Here is a 23785-nt window from a genome sequence, read left to right as displayed (position 1 = left end):
TGTCAGTTTTGCATACTGATTAACACTTAACATACAAAATATCTACACGTGTGCAGTATATGGCTTTTTGTGACCCTCATATCCCTCTATACACACACACACCTCACACAGACTGGAGGCGGTGGGAGGGGTGGGTGGGTGTGCAGCTGTGTGAGGGGAGGGGAGGGGAGGGGAGGGAAAAGTTGAGCAGGAGAAGTGCAGAGCCATAACTTTCCCCTTCCCCCCTGAAGACGAATCGGGGAAAGTTTAGGGAAGAGCAGTTTGTGGATTACAGAAGGAGCTGGTTCAGATTGTTGGACGGGGGGGTTTTGCTCTGGATTCATGTGGTCGTGATTGAGAGGAACTATCGATTGTTAGTAGGTATGCACGCGCTGTTTACATCACTGCACGCACCGCTGGAAAACAAAACAAAAAACACTCCTGCAGGCTTCTGTGGGTTTTCATCTCAGTGAGGGGAGAAGGAGAGGGGTCTGTAATTGTGTGGTTGTCTGTGTGTTGTTCTGTTTATGAGGAGGAATTTCTCATTTCTGTCAGTTTCAGTTCATTTTCTTTTCATTGAGTAAGATATGTGATCAATTTGGGTTACCTCTTCATTAGGTTCACAGTTTGGGGTACCGTATTAACATTGATGGAGCTTTTGCTAGTGTTAAACTCAATAACTAATCTAAATAATTAGCTATATTAGCAGCATGGATAAAGTTTGGCCACATATCTAGCCAGGTCTCTTTGTAATTATCCATGTCATATAAAATAGTAGCTTAGATTTAGACTGAGAAGTCTGATAATTCTGATTTATGGTGCCCATGTTTATGTTAGATCCTCTAGTGTTAAAGCATGGTACTGCACCCTGCTAAAATAGTTAAGTCAATTAAAATAGTTTTATTGTCAGTACTGGATATGTATAGAACGTACAAAGGATTGGAATTACGTTACTCTCCTTCCCGAAGCTACAGCAAGTACAGCAAAATAATAAAAATATCTAAAATAATAACAGAATGAGAGACACTAAGAGTAAGAGTGTACCAGTCAGGTATGCTAAAGGGATTAAAGAGGGAATGACAGTACCACTATAAAAAAGAAGCTGTATAAACATTAGTGCAAATATAGAGTATTTAAACATTATTTCTGCTGGTAAAGTGAATGAGTGCACACAGAGCACAAAAAAGGCCAAACTGGTTGTCTGCAAGCATGATTAATCTGACCAAGTTAGATAATCAGTATGACCAAGCTTGACCATGCATGACTAGAACTGGTTGACCACATCAAATATAATCATACAGTATGAATGCAGCTCAAAAATCAACTGGGCATAAAAAAAACATGCTCTTTGCCAGTAGGATAATAGTTAACTATCTCTTGACCAGCATAGGGTATGTTTTTTCTGGATGACAAGTTGGTCCTGGGCTAGACCAGGTATCTTACCTGTATTAGGTATCATAGGGTACCACCTTAACCATCAAGGGCCAATTTAGACACTAGCTACCAATAAAAACTGGTCTTAAGTTGAATTTTTCAGCAGAGCTGCTGGTTTTCCAACATTACCACCAATAAGCATGGTCATTAGCCAAGCATGTCCTACTCTAGGCAAAGGCAACATGTTTTACATTGGTCAGGAGATGGTCAACCAGTTAGATCCCCACTATAAGACATGCTTTCATCTGGATGACCTTTATTTATTCATCTGGATGAGCTTTGTTTTCAACCACCTTGACCACCAAACACCACTTTAAAACCATCAGAAACCAAATACCAACAAAAGCTAGTCTTGATTTCCTTTTCAGCAGGGATGCTTGTTGACCAACATGGCCAGTCTCACCAAATTGGTCCAGAAACATAACTAGCAAGACCAAGCTGGTCAAGTACCATGACCAAGTATGATTTAAATCAAACTCAACACACTTAAAAAATGCATCATATGTGGTTGGAGATTTGGCTATCAAGTTAGATAACCAGCGTATAGTATGTTTTTATCTGGATGAGCAGCTGTTTTCAACCACCTTGACCACCAACGGTCAGTTTATTCATGCAGTTTAAGTCATGTCTTGATTTAGATTTTTCAGCAGAGCTGATGGTAGACCAACATGACCAACATCACAAGGATGGCAGAGCATGACTTAAATCAAATACAAAACCTGGTCTTAAGCTGGATTTTTCAGACAGGCAAGAAGACCCACATATTTCCATTTAAATAAATAAAAAATGAACAGCTAACTAAAATATAGATAAATTTAGATATTTAGATATGATTAGTGGTTGTTGTCCTCTGGCTAGGTTTTCTGGAATATAACCTCGACTGTGCTCCTGCACTTCGCCTCCTGGCGAAACCATTTCAGCACATATTGTGCCTCAAGGTAAATCCGTTTGTGGATGTTTTTCTGACATATATCTTTTCCCCACGGTGTGGTATGGGGGTCACTGAGGTAATGGAGGAAACATACTCCCCCCTAATGACTTCACCACCCACTGGAAAAGGCAGAGACTGTTACTACATGACTTAAAGGGATAGTTCACTAAGAAATCTAATTTAAACACGTTTTTAAGCATGTAAATTTTCCACATGTAATTTCCACATATAATTGGTGAATAGTTACTGAGACGAGTTTATGACCAGAAGATCCTAAGTATCAGTGATGTGGCTGTTAGGTTGGAGAATCTCCATTCAGAGTCCAGGATTTGGCTTAATCTCTTTCAGGAAAACCAAAATCTAGGTAGACAAGTTAATTAAACAGATTAAAACATAAAGGGACATTTAGTCATAATATAGAACCATGCAGACACACTAAATATTATAACTATATTTATGACATTAATTATATATGTATGTACACTGCCTGTTAAAAAAAACCTGGATATAACTAAGTAAATGATCTGGGGTTGCTGCAGTTGGTCAGGTCTAGGTTCAGCAACAGGATGTGCTGAAAGATGAGGTCAGCTGACTACCTAAATAAACTGAATATAGACCAGGTTATTCTATCAATGGATTTTTTTTCTTCACTGATGGCACAACCATATTCCAAGATTACAATGCCAGGATTCATGGGGCAGCGGTCAGACTCTGCCATCATCAATGCAAGATCTTGGTGAACAATTAATGCAACACTGGACTGAAATAAATCTTGTTTTTTTTTTGGTGGCGACTTTTTTTTTTGTCCAGGCAGTTTATGTACTCTATATACGTAAACCTTGTATAGCAGTAAGAAAGCTGGTTGTCAGCACTTGACCAGCATAGTATACTGCATTTAATTTGGTCATGCTGGTCGACCTGTGTGGTTTTTGCAGACTAGCTAAACGGCCAAGCTTGACCCACTTGACCTGGACATGCTGTTTTTTCAGCTGGGTGATGTGATGAAAGCTGCTTGTGTCTTCCTGTAGAGTAGTAGTGTTTTAACAGTTTTAGCATAATAGACTATTTGTTGATGTTTAAGTAATTAGTTTAATATTTATTCCACCTTTTTACCACTTTTCATCAAATCATGATGCAACATGCATACGCTTCCTGACTTGTGTCTTGTAAAATCCATCAGAGGATGGTTTTAGATGGTTTAAATTGTTTTAAAAAGATGGCCATCCAGGCAATTATGCATGCTGGTTAAGCTAGTTGAGTTTGATGTAAATAGCAGGTTGTCCAGTGTGAACATCAACTGCCTAATAACTGTCATAATGAGCTGGTGAGACTGTTTTTCCCCAGTAGGGTTATGTTTATATTCCACCCACAGTTAAGGTTTGATTTTTTGTAATTCTTACTATCTGCAGGTTTAGGAGGCATGCGTTCTAAATGTGGAAAGTGTGTGAAATAAGAAATACAGCACTTTACAACAAAGGTGCTCCATTTGGGTGTTGTAAAGTGCGTAAATGCCTTTAGCCTCAACAGAAAAAAAGCATTTCGTAGGGGTTGTGATCTCCCAGTTAAACTGCTGTGTTTGTTTCTTATTTTTTAACACATGAAGCCCACGTGAGCAGATAATATGGATTATAAAAATAGCTTTGATTGTGGCATATGTGTAAGCATACATTCATATGAATGTGTAATTAAATATATTGTAAATGAGAAGATTTTGTAGTTTTTACACACAAAATTAAGGGTCATGAGGGCCACTGGGATGAAGCAACGTGTCACTGGTTATGAAAAAGTGCTGCTTGCTCTTTCGTCACATTCACTTACACCTCTCTTGGCCTCATGCTTTGCTAGCCACGCAAAATCTGTTTTGATAGTGACTCACACATGGATTAGATCCACCATTTGTGACTGGGGCCTTATCTTAGTCAGTTCATGCATCTCCTCCCAGGACGCTTTCCATTTTCTTTTCGTTTCTGTTACAATGTCTGTGAGAGTAGTAGACTCTTTTTAAGAGTTAAGATTTACAGATATTTTAGGAGTCACTTTGAAATTGGATGGGTGATATTTATATGGAAAAGATATTGCATCATGATATTGAAGTATATTTCAGTCACAAGTAGGAATGCACCAGATATTTGGCAACCGGAAAAAGGGGGAAAAAACACTTTTTCACAACAGAACTGCTCAAAAATTAGTTCATGATTAGAGTCGCCACTGCTGATGTGAATTTACTGTGAATTGTTGTCTACTGTTGTCTGATGGGATATATAAAATATATTCAATGAATATTTTTTAATTGTAGTTTTGTATTTTTTAAAGCAAGACCAAAATACATTTAGGCTATAAAATGCATTTAACAATTAGCAAATTTAATGAAATCCTAAAACAAAAAAAGTTTAGTATTCAGTAATCAGCCTTTGACCAAATTTGTTTATTTACTCTCTCCCATATGGAGTACAACTGCATATTTAAACTATGCTGCACTGCATCAAATTAAACAGGACTAATATCACTCTCTGTAATAAAGCATGTAAATCAGTGTTCCTTAAGCAATGACCGTATCCATGATGATTTACTGTTCTAGAAATAACTGTAATAAACTGTGATATTTTCATTTTGAGATATTGTCTGATACCATAACCATGTAATTACACCCTTAAAATGAGCAATTATATTTTAATTATTAGGAATATTCAGACATTGCATATCCTGAATAAATCATATCCTAAATAAACAAAATATAAATAATAGAGTTTTTTTTAAAAATCAACATAACTATTGTGACAACAGCCTATATGTCACAATGGCAAAATTGATCATCATGCGATAAAACATTCATAGTCATATTGCTCACCCCTATTTAGAGGATGATAGTGAATGAAAAGAGAAGCTTCTGCTTATAGGTAAACAATGTTTTCTGTGGGTAGTTTTCAGTTTATTCAGCTTTTATTCTATTCTGCATATTCTTTCATACAAAAAGCCATCAAAAATTATAGGGCATTCAGAATAAACAGTTGGCGTCTAGAAAATAGAGTCTTTTTTATGTTTTTCTTCGCATTTGTCACCTGGCAACAAGTCAAGCGCTCAATGAGTGATGCTCAATCTGAAACAGGAAAGCGGCGCACGCAGCAGGTGTGTACGGCTGCAAACTCGCTAGAAAACAAAACCCCGTCACAGAAAAAAAAGAAAAGCAGACAGCAGACAGCAACTCATTACATTCTACTGCTCGTTTATTGATTGTGCTCATTGTCGTGTTCTCTTTTGTCCGTCTGTCTGAGGGTAGTGCTGAATCATTGTTTTTGAAGTGGTCTCTGCATGGAAATGATGGGTTTTTACTGTGGGGTTGGTGCTGAACAGTGCTGCATTGTGGCCGGTTTGTGTTTGGAGGCCGATTCCGACTGCTGACTACTCGCCAGTGTGCCGGGAGGCGAGCCAGAGCTGTGTGAGAGACACTCCTCCACTTTATCTGTGCGGTCCAGCCGCGTGCGCCTTTGCTTCTAACATGGCGAGCAAAGTGAGAGAGAACAAAGTACCCGAGGGCTTTTATTTCAGCTCATGGAAGTGAAAGGTAATGAAGAAATGGCTTGGAGGCTCTGAGCTCAGGTGATAGGCTGGCGCTGGCTTGCTTTCACCGCTATAGAGGATGCTGTCTTGTTTGTACGGACCGCTGTTGACTTAGAGGTGAGGCGAGAGGAGCTGTCCTATGAATAATTGACTCTGAATGGCGTACAGTACATAGACTAGAAAAGCCAGGGAATCTAACAAGAGGTCACAAAGTGAGGCGTTACTTAAAACCAGCACTCTGAGTCGGGATCAGAAAGGCCAGTGCGGTCTGATTTGCTGCTATCACATTAAGTAGGTGGTTGTGTGCCGTCTCTCCCTCATGCTGGATGACTTCAGTTAAAAGGATGCAGGGTACGTGTCCCTCAAAGCCGGCGTGAGCCGAGCCAGACCGACTGAAATATACAAGAAAGCCATAAAGCCTTGCAAGATATCATGCCTCAGGGTTCCGTGGCCGTCCTTCATTCTGACAGGTGTGTGTTGAGACATGCCGGAGCATTGGTCGGGGTCACTTTGACTGCCAGAGCACTGGAGAATGTAAATAGAAGAATGTGTAGGCAGGCCTTAGAAGGGAAATCAGCTTTTTAGTTAAATAAGACTGAAGGATAATATGGTTGTATTGTAATGAAACTGGCAGTGATTACAATATACCTTAAAGTATATTTAAATTGTAGCAGTGAATCATTAATGTAATTGTTTGTTGATAATTAGAGCTTTAATTGGGCCTTAAAGTACAGTATCCAAAACTGCAAGAGAATCTACACATCCTGGGACTTGTACGTGCAATGTTGATGGCACATTGAGATTTTTTTTAAATGTAAAGTGCATTACAAATAAAATGTATTGTTGTTATTATTATTATTATTATTATTATTATTATGGCAGACAAAATTGTGGTAAATCTGAAAAAAAAAATATATATATATATATATATATATATATATATATATATATATATATATATATATATATATATATATATATATTGCGAAGTGTTTTTAACATAATCTCATAACCTCTTCAAACATGCAGCATATTCATAACTGTTAAACCGTCTGTGATGTAGCTTTTAAAGGCATCAAATTTAATTGCCAAGTTTACACCTGAACCAATTAAGAGTGCACACATTTTAATATTTAAAACACTGCAAACATTGCCTGGAAGTGACCCAGACCATTACATCAATACCCAAAATGTAGAATAAAACCTGTTATGGTTGTAATACTAGCACAGGTAGAAATAGAATAAATAAATAAACAAATAATCAATGATCCAAAATCAATTCATTCCAGTTTTAGTGTTTCTCACCTACTTAGAAACCTGACTAAACCTATTGAAGCATTCAGGTCCTGTCAGATTTGGACAATTAATATCATTGCAAATGATAAGCCTGCCATATGTCAGGCAAAATAATTATATAGTTAAGCTTTATAGGGGTTACCGTATGTTTTGCACTATGAGGTGCACTTAAAATCCTTTAATTTTCCCAAAAAATGTCAGTGTGCCTTATAATCTGGTCCACCTTTGGTATGAATTTTACCACTCAGGTTGTAAGGAGCAGTAAAGCCACTCTGCTGAAGTACAGCGGTATACAGGAGTTTCAGTGAAGTTTCTTCAGCATTAAGGCTGGAGCAGAATTAGCATTAAGGGCCAGCTTTTTCATCATTCAGAGGTTGCTGCTAACCCTGGCTAGCAATGCTGTAGCGGCATTAGCATTAGCCACTAACCGAGCTAAACACTAAAGCATTTTCATTGTTTACAGGTGAGTATTTTTGGCCTGTAGCCTGAATGTTTACCGTGTTAAAACAAGCTATGTGGGACAAACCGCTAGCTAATATTTGTCAGGAGAGAAATTTGTGTTAATGAATCTCTAGAGCTTGTTTGAATTAAAAAAAAAAATTCTTTAAAGAAATACAGTTTTGTTTACTTAGCTTAACTTTTACTTAACTTAGTTACCCAGAATAAGGTACATTAGGGTTTTATAATATGCCTTATAATCACTTAAAAAGCTTTATAGTGCTTTTTTTCATACATCCAGAAATGCTCATCAAGTGATTGGTCAGGGCTTGGTCAAAGAACAGGAATTTGCATATTGTAGCCTTATGTGATATCAAAGCAAATGTCAACACCATATATCAAATCATGTGTATCAAATTATATATTGTCCTGTCTTGGTGGAACTTTTGATTGATTGCCTGTGACATGTGTTTTGAGTCTATAAGTGTGTGTTTTTGCATGTGTCGAATTTATGTCCTGGTGGATTTGGGGCAGATGTTTTAAATGTGTGTGTGTGTGTGTGTGTGTGTGTGTGTGAGTGTATTTAGGAAATGCCCTTTTCTCAGGGTTGTATATAATAGTTGCTTTAAAAGTGTCATACAGTGTTTTAAATAACCATTCCATTGGACTTACATCAGAGTGTGTGTGTGTGTGTGTGTACACGTGTTAGGCCAAGCTGATATGGTCACAGAGAGGTGCAGATGGACGTTGTAACGATGATCATCAAACCACATGGGTTACAAAGCTTTATTGGAAACACTATGGGCCATTAGGCCAATTTACACATTGCTAAGGGCCCATCTAAGCTTAAATCCACCATCATTAGTTTACCCTCAGATCTTCTTTTTATTAGACACCGCTGCATGAAGCCCATGGCATTAGCATTTATGTCCTTGATTGCAGGCGGTTATTTCACCGTAACCCAGCATGTTATCAGCTTTGATCTTGCTCCTTTTCTTGATTGACTGCTACAATTAAGGTTTCTGACTGATTCTGGGGGTTTCAATGCCGCCTCCGATCCCCTCTGCTTCAGTTTACAGAATTCACCTGTGCTCTCTCTCTCTTTTGTCTCTCAGGTAGGAGGTGAAAGGGGGGAGTCATGAGGGTCATCTTGTCCTCCCTTGTGCTGCTGTCCATCTGGTCAGGTCATGGGGGTCGATTGGCATCCGCTGAAGGTGAGAGGCTCTAACTAAAGTGCTCAAGTGATGCGTCCCTCAAATACTTCCTTATAAAATGTAATAAAGGGTAGTTCTGTTTCTAAGAGCTGATAGTATGAACTATATTTGAAGCCATTGACATTGATGTACACCCATATAACTGCACAGCTCCATCACATTCTCTGTTAATGAGGCAAGCTGTTAAAGTCATTCAGAGTGGTTTAATGGGAAGCGATTCATTATAGAGGGGAAAAAAAATAGAAAAGTCTGAACTTTTTTGCAGCAGTAATAGGAGCCAGAGGTCAAAAATACAACTGTTTTAATTTACCATCCAATACTACCAGTAAATAGTTGAGTATGTTTGATGTTAATGGACTAATGGTTAAATAATGTAAAAGTCAGAGTAAATTGTAAAAAAATAATAATAATAATTATTAAAAATAAAAAAAGCTTTGGGTAGTATGTTCCCTATATATACAAAACCAGTCAAAAACTGGACACAGCTTCTCATTTTTTTTTTCCTACATTGTAAATGAATAAATAATACCAAAGTCATCCAGACGTTAAAGGAACACATAAGGAATCATTTTAAGTCACAATGATTTAAAAGTGTTTTTATTGTTATGCTGTTAACTTGTGGTTTCTGAGGCTGGTAACTCTGTTAAACGTATGCTGTGTAACTGAGGTAACTCCTGGCCTTCCTTTCCTGTTGCGGTCCTGATGAGAGCCAGTTTTATCATAGCGTTGTTTAATGGTTTTGCAACTGCACTTGAGAATACTTTCAAAACTCTTGATTTTTTTCTTTTTTTTTGATTGCCTGATCTTTATTTCTTAGTATTTATAAGTATTTTATTTCTATACTTAGTTAAATACCATAGTTCTCGCAATAATATGGATTAGAACATTACTTAAACAGGGCTATTCACTGTATACCAACTCTACTATACGTTGTGTTTGTCTATCACTTAAAATCTCAATGAAATACATTTAAGTTTGTGGTTGTAAGGTGACAGAATGTGGAAAAGTTAAATTGCTGATATTATTAGAAATTAAATAATTTAGGCATATATCTATCGTCGCTGTCCAATAAAAAACACTCATCTCCAAAACAGCAACTTTACAGGAGAGAGAAAAAACCTTGTAAGCTTTCAATGAAAGTCAATGTAAAAAGAGTTTATTTAAGGTCATTTTGAAGAGTTTCTATTGGTCCGTTCATCAAAAAATATTGGCACAGTGTAAGGGACAGTTTGTCTGTTCAAATTTTGTATTAAACTAAAAATCGACAAAAATGGAGATAAGTGTTTTTTTTCATTGGACAGCGACGCTATGTATTTCATAATATATTATTGCTTGGGTTTTCAGAGCATTCTGAGAAATACCCCTTAGCTGTGAAAAAACATTGTATTGTACAGAATTTTGCTTTATTAAATTATTATAGCTATGTATGTACTATGATTAGCTTTGAACAGAATGCATAGGCCTGTATCTGAGCATAGCTCTGCTGTTGTTTAGCTTCATTAATGTTTTTGATGTATCCATGCTGTTGTACTGCTCGGTCTGCTGAGTCTACAGAATGAAATGCTCTGCTTTAGTCACTTGGGGGTGGGGGTTGAGAGTTCCACGGGGGAATTCCTCTTGTAGGAAATCTGCCCGTTAACCAGATCCTCTATGGGATAAACCTGTCTGTAGTGCCTCAGGAGAGCCTCTCTGGGGGCTAAGGGCAGCTTTTGACTAAACTAGAGCCAACAGACATTGTCACAGTGATCATCGTCTCTCAGAGTGTAATTCCCCTCTCCCACCCCATATGCTTTCTCAAAGTCTGCTTAGACAACATGCTGAAGAGAGAGAGAAAAAAAAGAAGTCCAGTGTGGGGGGAGACTTGTGGAAAATAGTCTGAGATTTTGTCGACCTGCTATATTTTCCATGGATTATTTTTAGAAGATCTTTCCAGAGTTGGTGGGAATTGTTTACTCTCATATTTTAATAGAAAATATATTATGTAAAACAATTAATAGCAAAGTTAGGAGCTTAGAAGAATAACAAAAATTATTGGGGTTATTTTGGTTGCTGCAAGTTTGAGTTTCCTGTTTGGAAAATGTGGAGTGGAAGGTTTGTGGGAACAATGAAGGAATTGATTATGTTTGTGGAGTTGTGCTTCAGACCTATGCTGATGTCTATCAAATGCTGGAGAACATTTTTTAGACATTTTGAGTTTACATCCATACTTAACATTTTATGTTCTGTTCGAGTTTACAAAGTTCATTAAAAAATGTCATTTTCTTGTCTCGCACTAACCGTTATTAAAAAAAACATTGACATGCCAACTAGAATAACAAGTGTGACACTTGTCATGTTACATAAAAGCTAACTGAACTGTTATGCATGTAAGAGTATTAAATGGGGATGTAAATTTTGGGATGTAAAGAGTCGCTTGTATCTTCACATTGACAAATCAAGCCAGATACTGCCACCCTTGATCATTAGGACCCATTACACTGTGGGTTGTAATGCCTTTTATTATGTATTTCCATTATATATGCTGGGCTCCAGACTAACACCATCCTAACGTCCCGAGGACTATAAAGTTAACACATGAGACATAATTGAACTTCGCTTTGGGGACCAAGAATTTGCTTGCAATAAATCCGGTTATAAATGGTTTATGGGGATACTGCTTATAAACCATGAATAGGAGTTTTCCTATTGCTTAGCATGTAATCTGTTCACAGATGAAGTCCTGCCCTTCAACAAGGGCCAATCAGCTTGCTGTTAATGCAGTGAGAGGAGGTGGGTGAACATGGTGCTAGATTAAATGATTGAACGGACTACATCAAGTCTTGCCGTGAGCAAGATAAGACCTCACAACCTATGAAGTGCTAGGAGTATCATTCATGATCAAGTTACATGCAAGGATTTATCAAAATACTGAAAAGCAGGGCATAAGAACTGACAATTTTTCATATGAAGAAAAATACATTTAAACATGCCCTGTCTTAAACTGTAAATATAAATGTATATTTATTTAGGGATGTTTTTCAGTTCACAGCCATTTGTGTCTAATTATATTTTCCAGAAGTTCCACATGAAGATTCAGCTCCTCCACATTTTGCACTTTGACATGTGATGGCATATATCACTGAAAAACTTGTTTACTGTTAAACTCCCAGTACCCAAATATAACCGTATCCAAATGCTGTATTTCTTGTAAGATACAGCTCTGATGTACACTTACTCAAATTCAGCTTTCTTCAGTGTTCACAGTCAAAAACTGGAGAAAATCTGCTTTTGTAAAAATTTGCATTTACTCCTCACACCATTTTTAAATGTAATACAGAAGGACATATCTTGACGTATTGCTAACAGCTGAATCTAACCTGTTTTTCTACAAAATGGCCTGGAAAACATTTCATAATACAGGGGGAAGGTGTACACTTGATAAAAAAAAATTAAAGATTGCAACAATTTGTTCTTAGGGTGACTCCACAAAAGACCCATGTTAGAGATAAGTAAACGTCAAGGTTTAAAGAACCTTAATGTTGTGGAATGTTTATTTTACCTGCTTACATTTTCTTATCATCTTCAGATATCATTTACAGATATGGTTGTTTATGGAAATCACTGGAACTACCACTGTGGCATCGATCAAAGGGCCATTTCTTGCACCTTTTATATTTATCAGTGATCATTCTTTTGAGTGTGTGTCCAGTATAAATAAACATAACAATTTAAGCATATGCAATTAGATAATCATTTACAAATCAATGTGCATTGACAGCTTAAAGTCCAAACCGAGGCTCATGTGTGTACATTTGGCCCAGTTAGTTTTGGTTCACACTGCAGTTTATTTGTTATCAACTACATGTGCTGTGTTTGCCTTTACTTGACATTAATTGGTTTGTAGGGGGGGTGTGCTTTTGACATAAGCTTGTTCTCAGATACTCAAATTGCCTTTCCAGGTGCTGAGTTCTGCCTCCCTGCCAGAATCCGAATCCCTTAGAGTGCATGTGCATCACACAGCAGAATAAGATGAACAGATTACCCTTAGATTTATTTTATTTCTGTTTGTGGATAAGGATTACTATACAGTTTTCACCTTTCACACATGCTCTTCTGATTGTTGCTTTAAGAGACCATGCTTATAGTCTTGGGTAACAGAAGGACAAGTTAAGCGCTAATGAGTTCTGACATAGCAACTTTGCCTTTTTTCCAAGTAAATACCAATATGTTGATTTAAATAAACTAATTTATTATTTTTATTTTGCAGGGGGGGGTTCTACAGTAGTGACACAAGAACATCTGAGTAGCTTTATGTTCGTAACAAAGCTTTATATTCTTGTAATACTCTGCAGCATAGAAATATTTTACAAAATTATTTTCTGTAAAGCCCAGATATTGTCAGGGTTTCAGGACTGATCGGACACATACGATATTTTAATGACAAAGTTGGCAGGTAACAAAGCTAAGGCTAAGGCAGAAACCATAAGACAAAAACAGATCGAAAATCCAAAAAAAAAAAAAAAACAATAGGACAACCAGAACCAGAGGGGCCGGGAGAATATGAGAGTGAATGAACCCAGAAATACACAGATCATACACAGAGTATCAAACAGAAAGAAAAAAAAAAACGCTTGGTACACAACAGCAAGATTTGTTGGCAATACGTTGCAATGGGAGCAGGAAGTAAATGGGTTTGTATAAAAAGGCTACAGGGGAAGCACAGTTGAGCACAGGTGAATAATTAGTAGTCAGGTGACTGGGAAGTCGGAAACTGTCTCTAAGGCAGGCGCGTTACAGGAAAGGGAGTTCCTGGGGTCAGTGAAGACAAAAGGCAGAAGTCAGAAGGAGGCCAGAAAGCATGTATGATATGTACCTGTAGGTTTGCATATAATTGGCAAACAAGAAACAATTAAAAAGGGTAAAAAAAAAAAAAAAAGTGGAAGACATTAAAAAAAAAAAATCATATAAAAGTTTGCAACAGTAGGAATAAAAGTTTGACAGTGAAGTCAGTCATTAATGCAGTCAGGAACTAATAATAAACCCTTTACTTCTCAGAGTTCATGATGGTCAGTCTCTCAAGAGCCAAGAAGGAGATAAAACATACAGAATATGGAGGATGCTTGCTGAGGAACCCGATCTCCACTCTAGCTTTTGTAGGAGGCTGTGAGTCAGCTTCTCACGCCCCCAGGTTGGGATCACGATTTGTCTTTCATCAGATTTACCTCAAACTGGCCACGTCTCCTCTGGGCTGCGAAACAGAAGTGAAGGAAACATGCCTCAAGGCATCTGTCGGCACATCCATACGTTTGTGTATTCTAGGTATAATAACAACGCACCTGCCTTTTCGAATTTGGCCTCTCCTCCTTTAATACATCAACAGGTTGACGGTTACTAAGCTCACTCTAGAGCTGTTGGGTGGAAAGTGGAGCTTGTTTTGTGTGTATGTTTAAGGCATTTTCTGTCTTGTTCAGTTCTGTCTGGATTCACTGAAAGAATTGAAGTGAACTGAATGTACAACTAATAGCGTCAGGGTGTGGTATGAAGTACTTTTGTGCTGTTCAGCGCTTTCTTATGGGTGAATTCTAGGACTTTACTTTTACAGCACCATTCTGTAGGAGTTTCACCATAAAAATATCAGTTTTGAAAGTATGTTGATTCTCCACTCACTTGTAACAGTGAGATAGTGCCTGTATTGTTGCTGCGTTAGGCTCAGTACAGTTCTGTATCTCTTAGCTTGTTAAAAAATGTATGTGTAAAGCATGTTCTGTAGTTTCTTAGGCTTCTAGCTTACCACCAATGTGAAGAAGACTAAAACCAAGCAAGAAAAACTTTGTAAAGGACATCCTAGTCCAGTTTTTATGCCTTCTAATCGAAGTACTGAAAGGTGAAAATTTTGTTTTGACTGTATTGTTCAGTTATACCTTATTAATTCCAAAAAGAGTAATTTCTGCAACTATTCAAAAGTGCAAGACACTGCTTATAATGAATACAATCAGCTACTTTAAGTTCAACCCATTGTTGACACATGCATTTGCAAATACTAATAGAATACAGTTTTTTGGAGCAGATATGCATAAAACGGAACCATATCTAATGCCAGGTGTGGGGTAGAGAGGTTATGAAGCTTGAGCTGTGGAGCATAAAAAACTGTGTTTTCTGGAAAGATGGTGTTCCATCCAATACTTCCAGATGTATTGTGAAGTTGTGGGATGAGGTCTAAGGTTGATCATCCAACATCCTAACCTCATTAACACTTTTGTCACTAAATGTAGTCAAATTCTCACAGCAATACTCCAAAATGTAATAGAAAGCCTTGTCTGGACAGTAGAAACAGGTACTCAAAACGAAAGAATACCCTTGATATCAGAAGAAATAATGAAGCAACAGGTGACATTTGTAAGAACTGTATGAACAAACAAAGGATCAAAAGTGGATTGAGCTTACAATAAAAAAAAAGATTAAAATATAGAATAGAACATCCCTTCTACTGAAGCATCTAAGTGGTTCTTTGAGTTATCATGGTTTTGTATTTAAACCATTCCCTGTACTAAAAGACCTCAAAGCCTTTTATTAAGAGTACAGCGTGTACACTTCTGATTCCATAAATACCACAAACAAGCTCTTGTTTGCTTCAAAAACCCTGTCAAATTATCCAGCAAAGTTGTGCCGATACAGCTGATCGGACATTTCTGAAGGGCCTTTTCGCCTCCCCATGCTGTGCTGAGCACCCATTGACCTTCACTGTAATGATTCTTTTCAGCCAGCTATGGAAGTAAACAGCATGTAGCCCAGGACAAATAAAGCAGAGACACTCAATTCACAACCCCCAGGAGTGTGGTATACAACAAGGTTGAGCAAAGATCAGATTGAACACGGCCGATGCATTTGTTCCGTGAAGTTCTTGGCCGAGTCAGATGAAGGTTATGGTGTACCCTCATCAGCAGTCCAGGGCTGGGCATGATCAAAGCCGTACTGCTCCTAATTACTCGGCTTTGTTCTCACACTTTATATTTTTTAAAGTTTCTTTCTTTGGTAGCTGAAACTGGAAATTTCACTCCCTTATTAGTGGAGGATTTCTGAGTTTGGTTCAGGGTAGACTGTGCTCAGACAGGTTACCCAAAGACCTTGTTTACTGTTGGTCACTTTATCTTGAGTCTTGAATATGAGGATTTTGTGTGGATATAAGTGCAAACATACAAGATTGCTTTTAAAACGGATTCAATTCCAATTATTCATTTGCTTTTGCGCCACATCGATCTCTTCAAGACACATTTAACAACAAAAATTCTCCCCAGTACAACCAAAACACTATTAAAAATTGCTGTGCAAATAGAAGTTTTGCATATTCTGTCCCACATATCCAGAGATTTACATATATATTTTATGGCATTAAGTCCAGAGCGACTTACATAGTTATTCCTTTTACAGAGAGTGTAGTGTTAGTAATCTTGCCCAATGACTCTTATAGGTGTAGCACATCATAGTTACCCAGACTGGGAATTTAAGCCCCGGTCTCCCACATGATGTGGTAGCTCACTGGCATCTAACACATAACATATGTATCAAGAAATATATATTGACTTTAAAAGTAAATGACGTGGCTAAAATCTGATCAGGATGCAATCTTGTGCAATCTAGTAGCCATATGAAGTTACCAGATGTAAACAGGTATAAATAAGTCATGCCTTTTATCTTATTTTCTAAAGTTTTATACTTTTTATTTTTACTTTTCTCTTTGCATCTGTTCCTTAAAAAACACCTCGTTAAATATGCCATAGAAAAATATGGCATTTTGTTTTTAAAGATGTTCTTTGTTATGTTAAATAAGCATGTGACCATGGAAACAGAAAAAAAGGCCCAATATGAAGCCTAATTAAACACATTTCTTTGTATATTTTTTTCTTTCTCTGCTCTGACTGCCTTGTTTACCTCACAGCAGCCACGTAGCGTAGCATAGCATAGTATAGCATCACATCACTTACTGTTATTTTTTTAGTACACACAGCCAACTAAACTTCTGTGTACTACTAATTTGCCAGTGTTAACCCTGCTAAAATGTACAGCTCAAGAATAGTCAACAAGAATGGTCAACAAGAACAAAATATACCCAAATATACCCTATTTATATCATATTAACACTTTACCAGCATAGGGTATATTTTTTGCTTCTAATATTGCTTCTTATTTCCGAATCAATATTTTTTAGTAGGGAAATTGTCAGTGTTAGTGTTATATTAACACGTAAGGTCAAATTTGATGTACAGTAACACATTGTCTTAATTAATAATGTTGCTGTCCTCTCTACACAACATGTGGTTAGTGGAAGTGATTGTAGCTTGTGGTTAGCTTGATAGCTAAGCTTTTGTGCTAGCACCCGCTAAGTTATTATGCGTCTAGCTTTCTCGCATGGTGCTTTAGAGTTGCCGTTCTGTTTTGTATTTAGCCCTAGTCTGAGGTAATCCCTTTTTTCTTTTTGAAAGAAATAGTATTTAGTAGTAAAAGCATATCAGCAAGGGGAATTAGCTTCACATGGCTAACCTGCTCACTTCCCTGCTGTAGAGTACTTACTTCCGTGTTAGCTACCCTTCCACAGGCAATAACACGAGGAAAGCTACCAAGCTTGGTACTTGTAGTTGAGACAACTGACAAAAAATATAAAATATATATATATCAATTCTCCTGAAGTGACTGTTGCATTTTATCACATATTACAGTGTTGATAAAATGCTTGCTGTAAACCTGGAAGTCATCTATCTATAGATCTCCATGTGTGTTTTGCTGGAGCTGGTGTGCTACCTGGAGTGGCTTGTGACTTTCCTCGGTCGTCTTCCACTTCTTTTTCTTCTTCTTTGTATAACTTCCATGGTTCCCACAGGAAGCCATCAGCCTGCAGGCTCTCAGGCTCCTCCTTGACAGTGCTGCATCTTAATTTTGCTGTTTTTTTTTTTGTGGAAAATCAGCTTTGTAGTAATTTGAGGAGACAGAATTTATTGAATGACTTAAAAAAAAATGAAAACAGTGTGCAGCGAATTCTTGTTTGTCAGATTTTTTTTTCTTTTCTTTTTTTGTGCAAGAGAGATTTCCCCCCTCATCTGAGGTTGCTGAGTTAGCTGAGGGGAGATTCAAGTGTCTCAGGTTTACAAAGAGATTTATGGGACTTGACAGAGACCTGCGTAGGTTGTAGGGGGTTGGAAAGCATCTCTTTTTGAGCCCTAGTCTCTTCTTCTTCTCCCTTTCATTGTTCTCCCACTTTCACTTCCCATTGAAAAAAAAAAAAAACTACTGCTACTGCCTTTCACCTTCTCATCTGATCTTTGAAACATCTAAGTGACAGCAGCACTCAGAGCATTTCTGAGCTAACTCGCTAACGCGTGCTGACTGATGGACAGGCCTTTGAGCAGATCAAACAGCGCTGATTAAAATGCCCTCTGGTCTCAGACGCATTGAGCAGACGTACTGCCGAAGATACTGAAGATACGAAGAATCAAGTACTTTGCTAAACAGCCCATTTTTGCCTTTTTAAATGCAAATTTTAAACCTCTACTAACCTATATGTCTCTAACCTGTGGTTGTTGCATTATGCAATGCTAACGTCATTAGCGTTCAGCGAGAAATGCAGTGACATCCTGTAACTTTTTGTGATATTCAACCTCTTCTGAGGTGAAGCTTTGCCTCGCCTCATGACAGACAGTACTTTGCACCACAGTGGTGAGTGGCAGCGTGAGTAGATCCATCATGTGACGTCCACCAGTCGATGGAACGTCAGGCCAGCTGTCAGAGGCCTTGTCTCTGGATTATGGAGTGATTCTGATTTTTTTTTTTTTTTCGCTTCTTATCTGAGGTGGCGCCTGTCTCCCCAAGATGAGCTTTGATCACCTCTACACTTTCGCCCTTTCGCTCAGGTGCAGCATTTGACAGAGCTGTCCTCAACTAGACACTCAACTTGTACTTGGGAAAAACTTTTACTGTGGAAGTAAAGTGGCCAGGAGTGAGTGTGCTGCAAATTACAAATCTGTCTGTCTGTCTGTTTCTTCTGATTCAGATTCAGATTCAGGCTCGCCCTGCCCATCTCTGCAGGTTGAAGACTGGAAGTTTCCACAGACGGCCAGACACAACATTACTGGTATGGTGCTTTTATTATTATCTTATATATATATATAAAAAAAAAACTTTAAACTAAAAAAATTAACTTAAAAATTATGAACAGTAGTTTCATATTACTGAACTGTTTTCTCAGAAGGAAAATAGCTTTATAGAACTACATAAACCCTTTGTGTGATAAGAACACAACTACATTTGGTCAGAACAAATCCAACACCAATTAAATTACTTCAAATTACACAAACTGAACATATGGTGTATGTACAATTTGACAGACCAAAAAAACTTAAAACACTTGTTTGTAAAATATATTTATTCAGTTATTACTTTATGTCTTTACATTGCTTACTTATTAACAATTACCATATTCAGAGTCTACAGTCTGCAGTAGCTGTCTTACAGCATTCAGTCAGTATCCACAAATTTGTGAATTGCTCTTACAAGCACAAATTAATATACAGCTCTGGAAACAAAAAAAATAAACCACTCCAGTTTCTGAATCAATTTCTCTGATTTCACTTTTTATATGTTTGAGTAAAATGAACATTGTTGTTTTATTCTATAAACTACTGACAACATGTCTCCCAAATTTCTAATAAAAAATATCGTCATTTAGAGCATTTATTTGCAAAAAATGTGAAATGGCTGAAATAAGAAAAAAATATTTAATGCAAAGAAAACAAGTTCATATTCAAAAAGTTTTAAGAGTTTTTAAGGGAATAACCCTGGTTTTTAATCACAGTTTTCATGCATCTTGGCATGTTCTCCTCCTCCAGTCTTACACACTGCTTTTGGATAACTTTATGCCACTCCTTTATGCCATTCAAGCTGTTCAACTTGGTTTGATGGCTTGCAATCACCCGTTTTCCTCTTTTAATTTGATAAAATCAAAGAAACTTTTTCAAGAATTTATTTTTCAGAGCTGTATATTTCAAGTCTATACATAGGGTAGGCAGTGTGGGGGAATGACTACACAGCGATGGTAAGTGAGGGGAGAAGGCACCAGAATGGAAAAAGCAATTAGCTGGTGTCGGGAGCCAGTGTGAGATTCACTTTATCTCTATGTCTGTGACAGGCACTGTCAAACCACAAACTGTCAGTGGCAAATTAAATTGATAAAAAATGAATGAGATAATGTGAAACAATCATTTATTTGGGTTGAAAAATAAAACACTTTGGATTCATTTTTAGAGGCAAAACATAAATGATATGAGCTTTGAGTCTAGGGCTGAGTAAGGCAGGAGAAGTCAGGATAACTTTCTACAAATTTATAGAGCTAGCTTTCCATAAATAAATATGTACATAGTCTAAAAAGCCACCACCTGCAAGGTATAAATCAGCCCATATGATATCAGTCTTAGTGTTTAACCTCGAGGAGAATCGTTAAAGCTGCTTCACTCTGTGGGCCAGTTTCCCAGACCCAGATTAAGGCTAATCCTGAACTGAATGAATTTCCTGTGGAAGGCACTTTTGGCACTGCCATTTAGCCCAAGCCTAGCTTCAAAGCTTTAAACCCTGTATGTACAGGAGGTTTACACTTTATTCAGTTCTTTAGTCTCATAACTGCAATACTCTCACAGGTTATTTGAATTGCATAGAGCCTAAAATAGAACCCTGTGGGACTTCACAAAATATGCTTACTGAACGGATGCCATAAAATAGGGATTATCAGTAATAACTAAATAATGACCTAGGGTTCAAAAGGTTAATCTGTGTTTGTGAAGTTGGCCGTGTGAAATGTTTTACGAGTTATAAGTAATAGAAGTTAGGAATGCAGGTCTTGAGCCAATAGGTTAAATGCAGTGGACGTAATAATCAATATAGTTAAACCTGAGTAATTTCTTTCGAAAATCACATGGAGGTTTTCATTAGATTAATGGCAGCAATAACTAGACTATGTTTTATGCAAAGTAGTGAATAGAACTGTACTTGCATTTAACCTCCAAGTGAGAGAGTGGATTAAACCTAGGATAACTGATGACTTGAGTCATTTTCAGCACCTTAAGTGAAGAAGATCATCACTATATCAGATCACCTCCCCCTCCAGTGCAGTATAAACATGCAGTGTTGTTTAAAGACAAAAACAGTCATTTTTCAAAGAAAGTAATCTTCCATTATGTAGCATGTGATTAATGGTTATAGCTGATAGTCAGATATGCGGCTGTTGTTTAAACTTTGGCTTCAAGCTTATTATAAACTTGTAAATGGAAACCCAATTATTTTGAAGATTTATTGCAATAATATGTGTACATCCCTACAGAGACCTATCTGTTTTTGTGATCTGCTACACTATCTGGAATACTTGATGTTGCTCTGTGGTCTGATCTAAAGCTTTTTTTTTATGTTGTTCTTAGAGAAGTACATGCTTTTTAATCTGAACCCTCACTGGGGACTGTAAAGTAATTGAACTAACATCTAAAACATCCCTTTAAGAATTTACAGGAAAATGCAGTTTAAAGGGCTTATGTTCTTTGAGTAGGTCTTACAGTTTTTTTTTTTATCTTTTTAATTTCTGCTGGACTTCCTCTAATTACACACGGCTCTAAACTAGTGAGAGACTGTTTACTGCATGTAAATATAATGATTACAGGTATTATAAAAGACGTAAGAACAATATGATGTTTTGGCCATTTTTCCTAGTCCTAATATTTAAGTATGAGGACCATTTTAAAGTTCTCATACTCCTCATACATTTTTTTTTTTGTTGCTTTGATGACTGCCCGATCACATGAAACAATTATATGAGATAAAATATATGAAACAACATAATGAAAAGATATAAAGAGAGATATTATGTAGAAAATATGAATATAAATATTTACACAATATAAAAATTTGGTGTATATATATATATATATATATATATATATATATATACACATATATATATATATATATTTTTTTTTATGAAATTAAAAACATCTGGAATATAATCAAGAGGAAGATGGATGATCACAAGCCATCAAACTAAGCTAAACTGCTTGAATTTTTGCACCAGGAGTGACATAAAGTTATCCAAAAGCAGTGTGTAAGACTTTTTTTGCATTATTTGAGGTCTGAAAGCTCTGCATCCTTTTTTTTTGTTATTTCAGCCATTTCTCATTTTCTGCAAATAAATGCTCTAAATAACAATATTTTTGATTGGAATTTGGGAGAAATGTTGTCTGTAGTTTATAGAATAAAACATTAATGTTTATTTTAATCAAACATATACCTATAAATAGCAAAATCAGAGGAACTGATTCAGAAACTGAAGTGTTTTTTTAAATATATGTTTAAAAACATTTGGACAATCTGTTCATATTAATCATATTAGCTGTTGTTATTAACAATGTATAAAGAATGTATAAATTTATTACTATGTACTTTAATATTACTCTTATATTAATCTTCTTGATGTAGTTTTAGTATTAGAATTCATAGATTTCTGTTCATCGTTTAAAATTCATCTAATATTTCTGTAAATTTACTAAAGCTTGTTTTATGATGTTGTATGATATATATTTTCTTTAAGGCCCATTTATGAATGTATCTGCTTCAAACACTGTAACCTTCATTGCCCACATACCTCTATGAGTCCTTTACAAGCAAAACATCCACTAGAAGGCACTTCAGAATCGAATGTTAATGACGACAAACAAGATGATGGTGAAGAATTTTGTGATAATGTACTAGAAAACGACAAAAGCGTCGGTATAGATTTGTTATATAAAGTCTCCAGCTGTAACCGAAGCTCCTGAAATCTGTGCCCTGTTCCCAGGAGGGAATTTCTGCAGAAACACTGAGTATTATAAGGTTCTGTCTTATGAGATCTTACTCTGATCTCTTTTGGAGTTAAATACTTTCCTGCTGCAGCTGAGCTCCTGCTGTGCCGCACTTTGTGCTGTGTGCGTGTGTGTGTGCGTGTGGCACCTGGTAGACGGCTGATTGATTAGCCTGCTGGATGCTTAATGAATTGATCGATTGATTCACAGGTTTCAATCTGGTGCGGCGGTTCTCCCTGCTGAAGAACAGCGAAGTAAAGAAGATTCGTAACCCGCGAGGGCCTGTCATCCTCCGCCTCGGAAAAGTCCGCCTCATCCAGCCTACTGAGTAAGCCTTTATCCTCCTTCTTTTTTTTTCCTTCACTCCATTTCTAAATGTTCCTAAACAACATCAGTTTGTTTCTTCTTATAGTTACTATTTACACTAACACAGAAAAGGAACATTTCTTCTGATTCTGATTCACACTGAGTCACAAAGCATCAGAGACAAGTCTTGGGAGATGTTGGCTTAAATATATACACATCAGTATACACCTATTGGTTACATTCTAATTTAGGGGACCATTATAATTCACATGTAATTCATTTATTAATCTTAATGGCTTGCAATAAATTTGCTACTTGTAGCCTTATAAGAAAGGGTGCTACCATTGCATAGAATAACTAATTTTGGTTGCATTTATTAATAAAGGTGAGTGAGCATAAAGAAAATCTGCACAAGAGTCTTTAACCAATTTCACAATCTTTGTTCACAAACATGATTCTTTATGGAACCAAAGCATTTTTTTATGACATAGAAAACAAGAAAAAGTCTGTTGCTGCTTTATGTTTTTTTTTTATGTGCATGATACATATTTTTTGCAGGTATTAATTGCTTTGGTTAATATTCAAATAGTGTTATGGTAAGACAGTCTACAGCAGTTTTACAAACTTTTTTCCAAACTTTTACAACTCCAAGCCCAACTAACCCACTACAAAATGTTCTGCGACTCAGCACAAAAATGTAATTGGCCATCAATATATAAATAAAAAAACTAATTTAGCACAACAATCAGTCAGTCAATGTAGCCTGATCAAACTGATTAAAAGGC

The 23785-nt window shown here is 36.8% G+C and overlaps 1 protein-coding gene across 8 annotated transcripts in view; it reads left to right on the top strand.

Moving 5' to 3' along the window:
* The first annotated feature begins 211 nt into the window (after positions 1-211).
* Positions 212-23785, top strand: part of col16a1 (collagen, type XVI, alpha 1) — a 127948-nt gene continuing 104374 nt past the window's right edge. For 7 of the 8 annotated variants that reach the window (XM_049475329.1, XM_022683136.2, XM_049475330.1 and 4 more), the window contains exons 1-4: positions 212-360; positions 8752-8850; positions 18872-18952; positions 22905-23022. In XM_049475329.1, coding sequence (XP_049331286.1) covers positions 8775-8850; positions 18872-18952; positions 22905-23022 — 275 coding nt within the window. In that variant the 5' untranslated portion in view covers positions 212-360; positions 8752-8774. The remainder of the gene's footprint in view (positions 361-8751; positions 8851-18871; positions 18953-22904; positions 23023-23785) is intronic. The other variant, XM_049475328.1, reaches the window with a different exon arrangement.

Source organism: Astyanax mexicanus, chromosome 3 (genome assembly GCF_023375975.1).
Source record: "Astyanax mexicanus isolate ESR-SI-001 chromosome 3, AstMex3_surface, whole genome shotgun sequence".
NCBI lineage: Eukaryota > Metazoa > Chordata > Actinopteri > Characiformes > Acestrorhamphidae > Astyanax > Astyanax mexicanus.
This window is presented reverse-complemented; position numbering and strand designations above follow the sequence as displayed.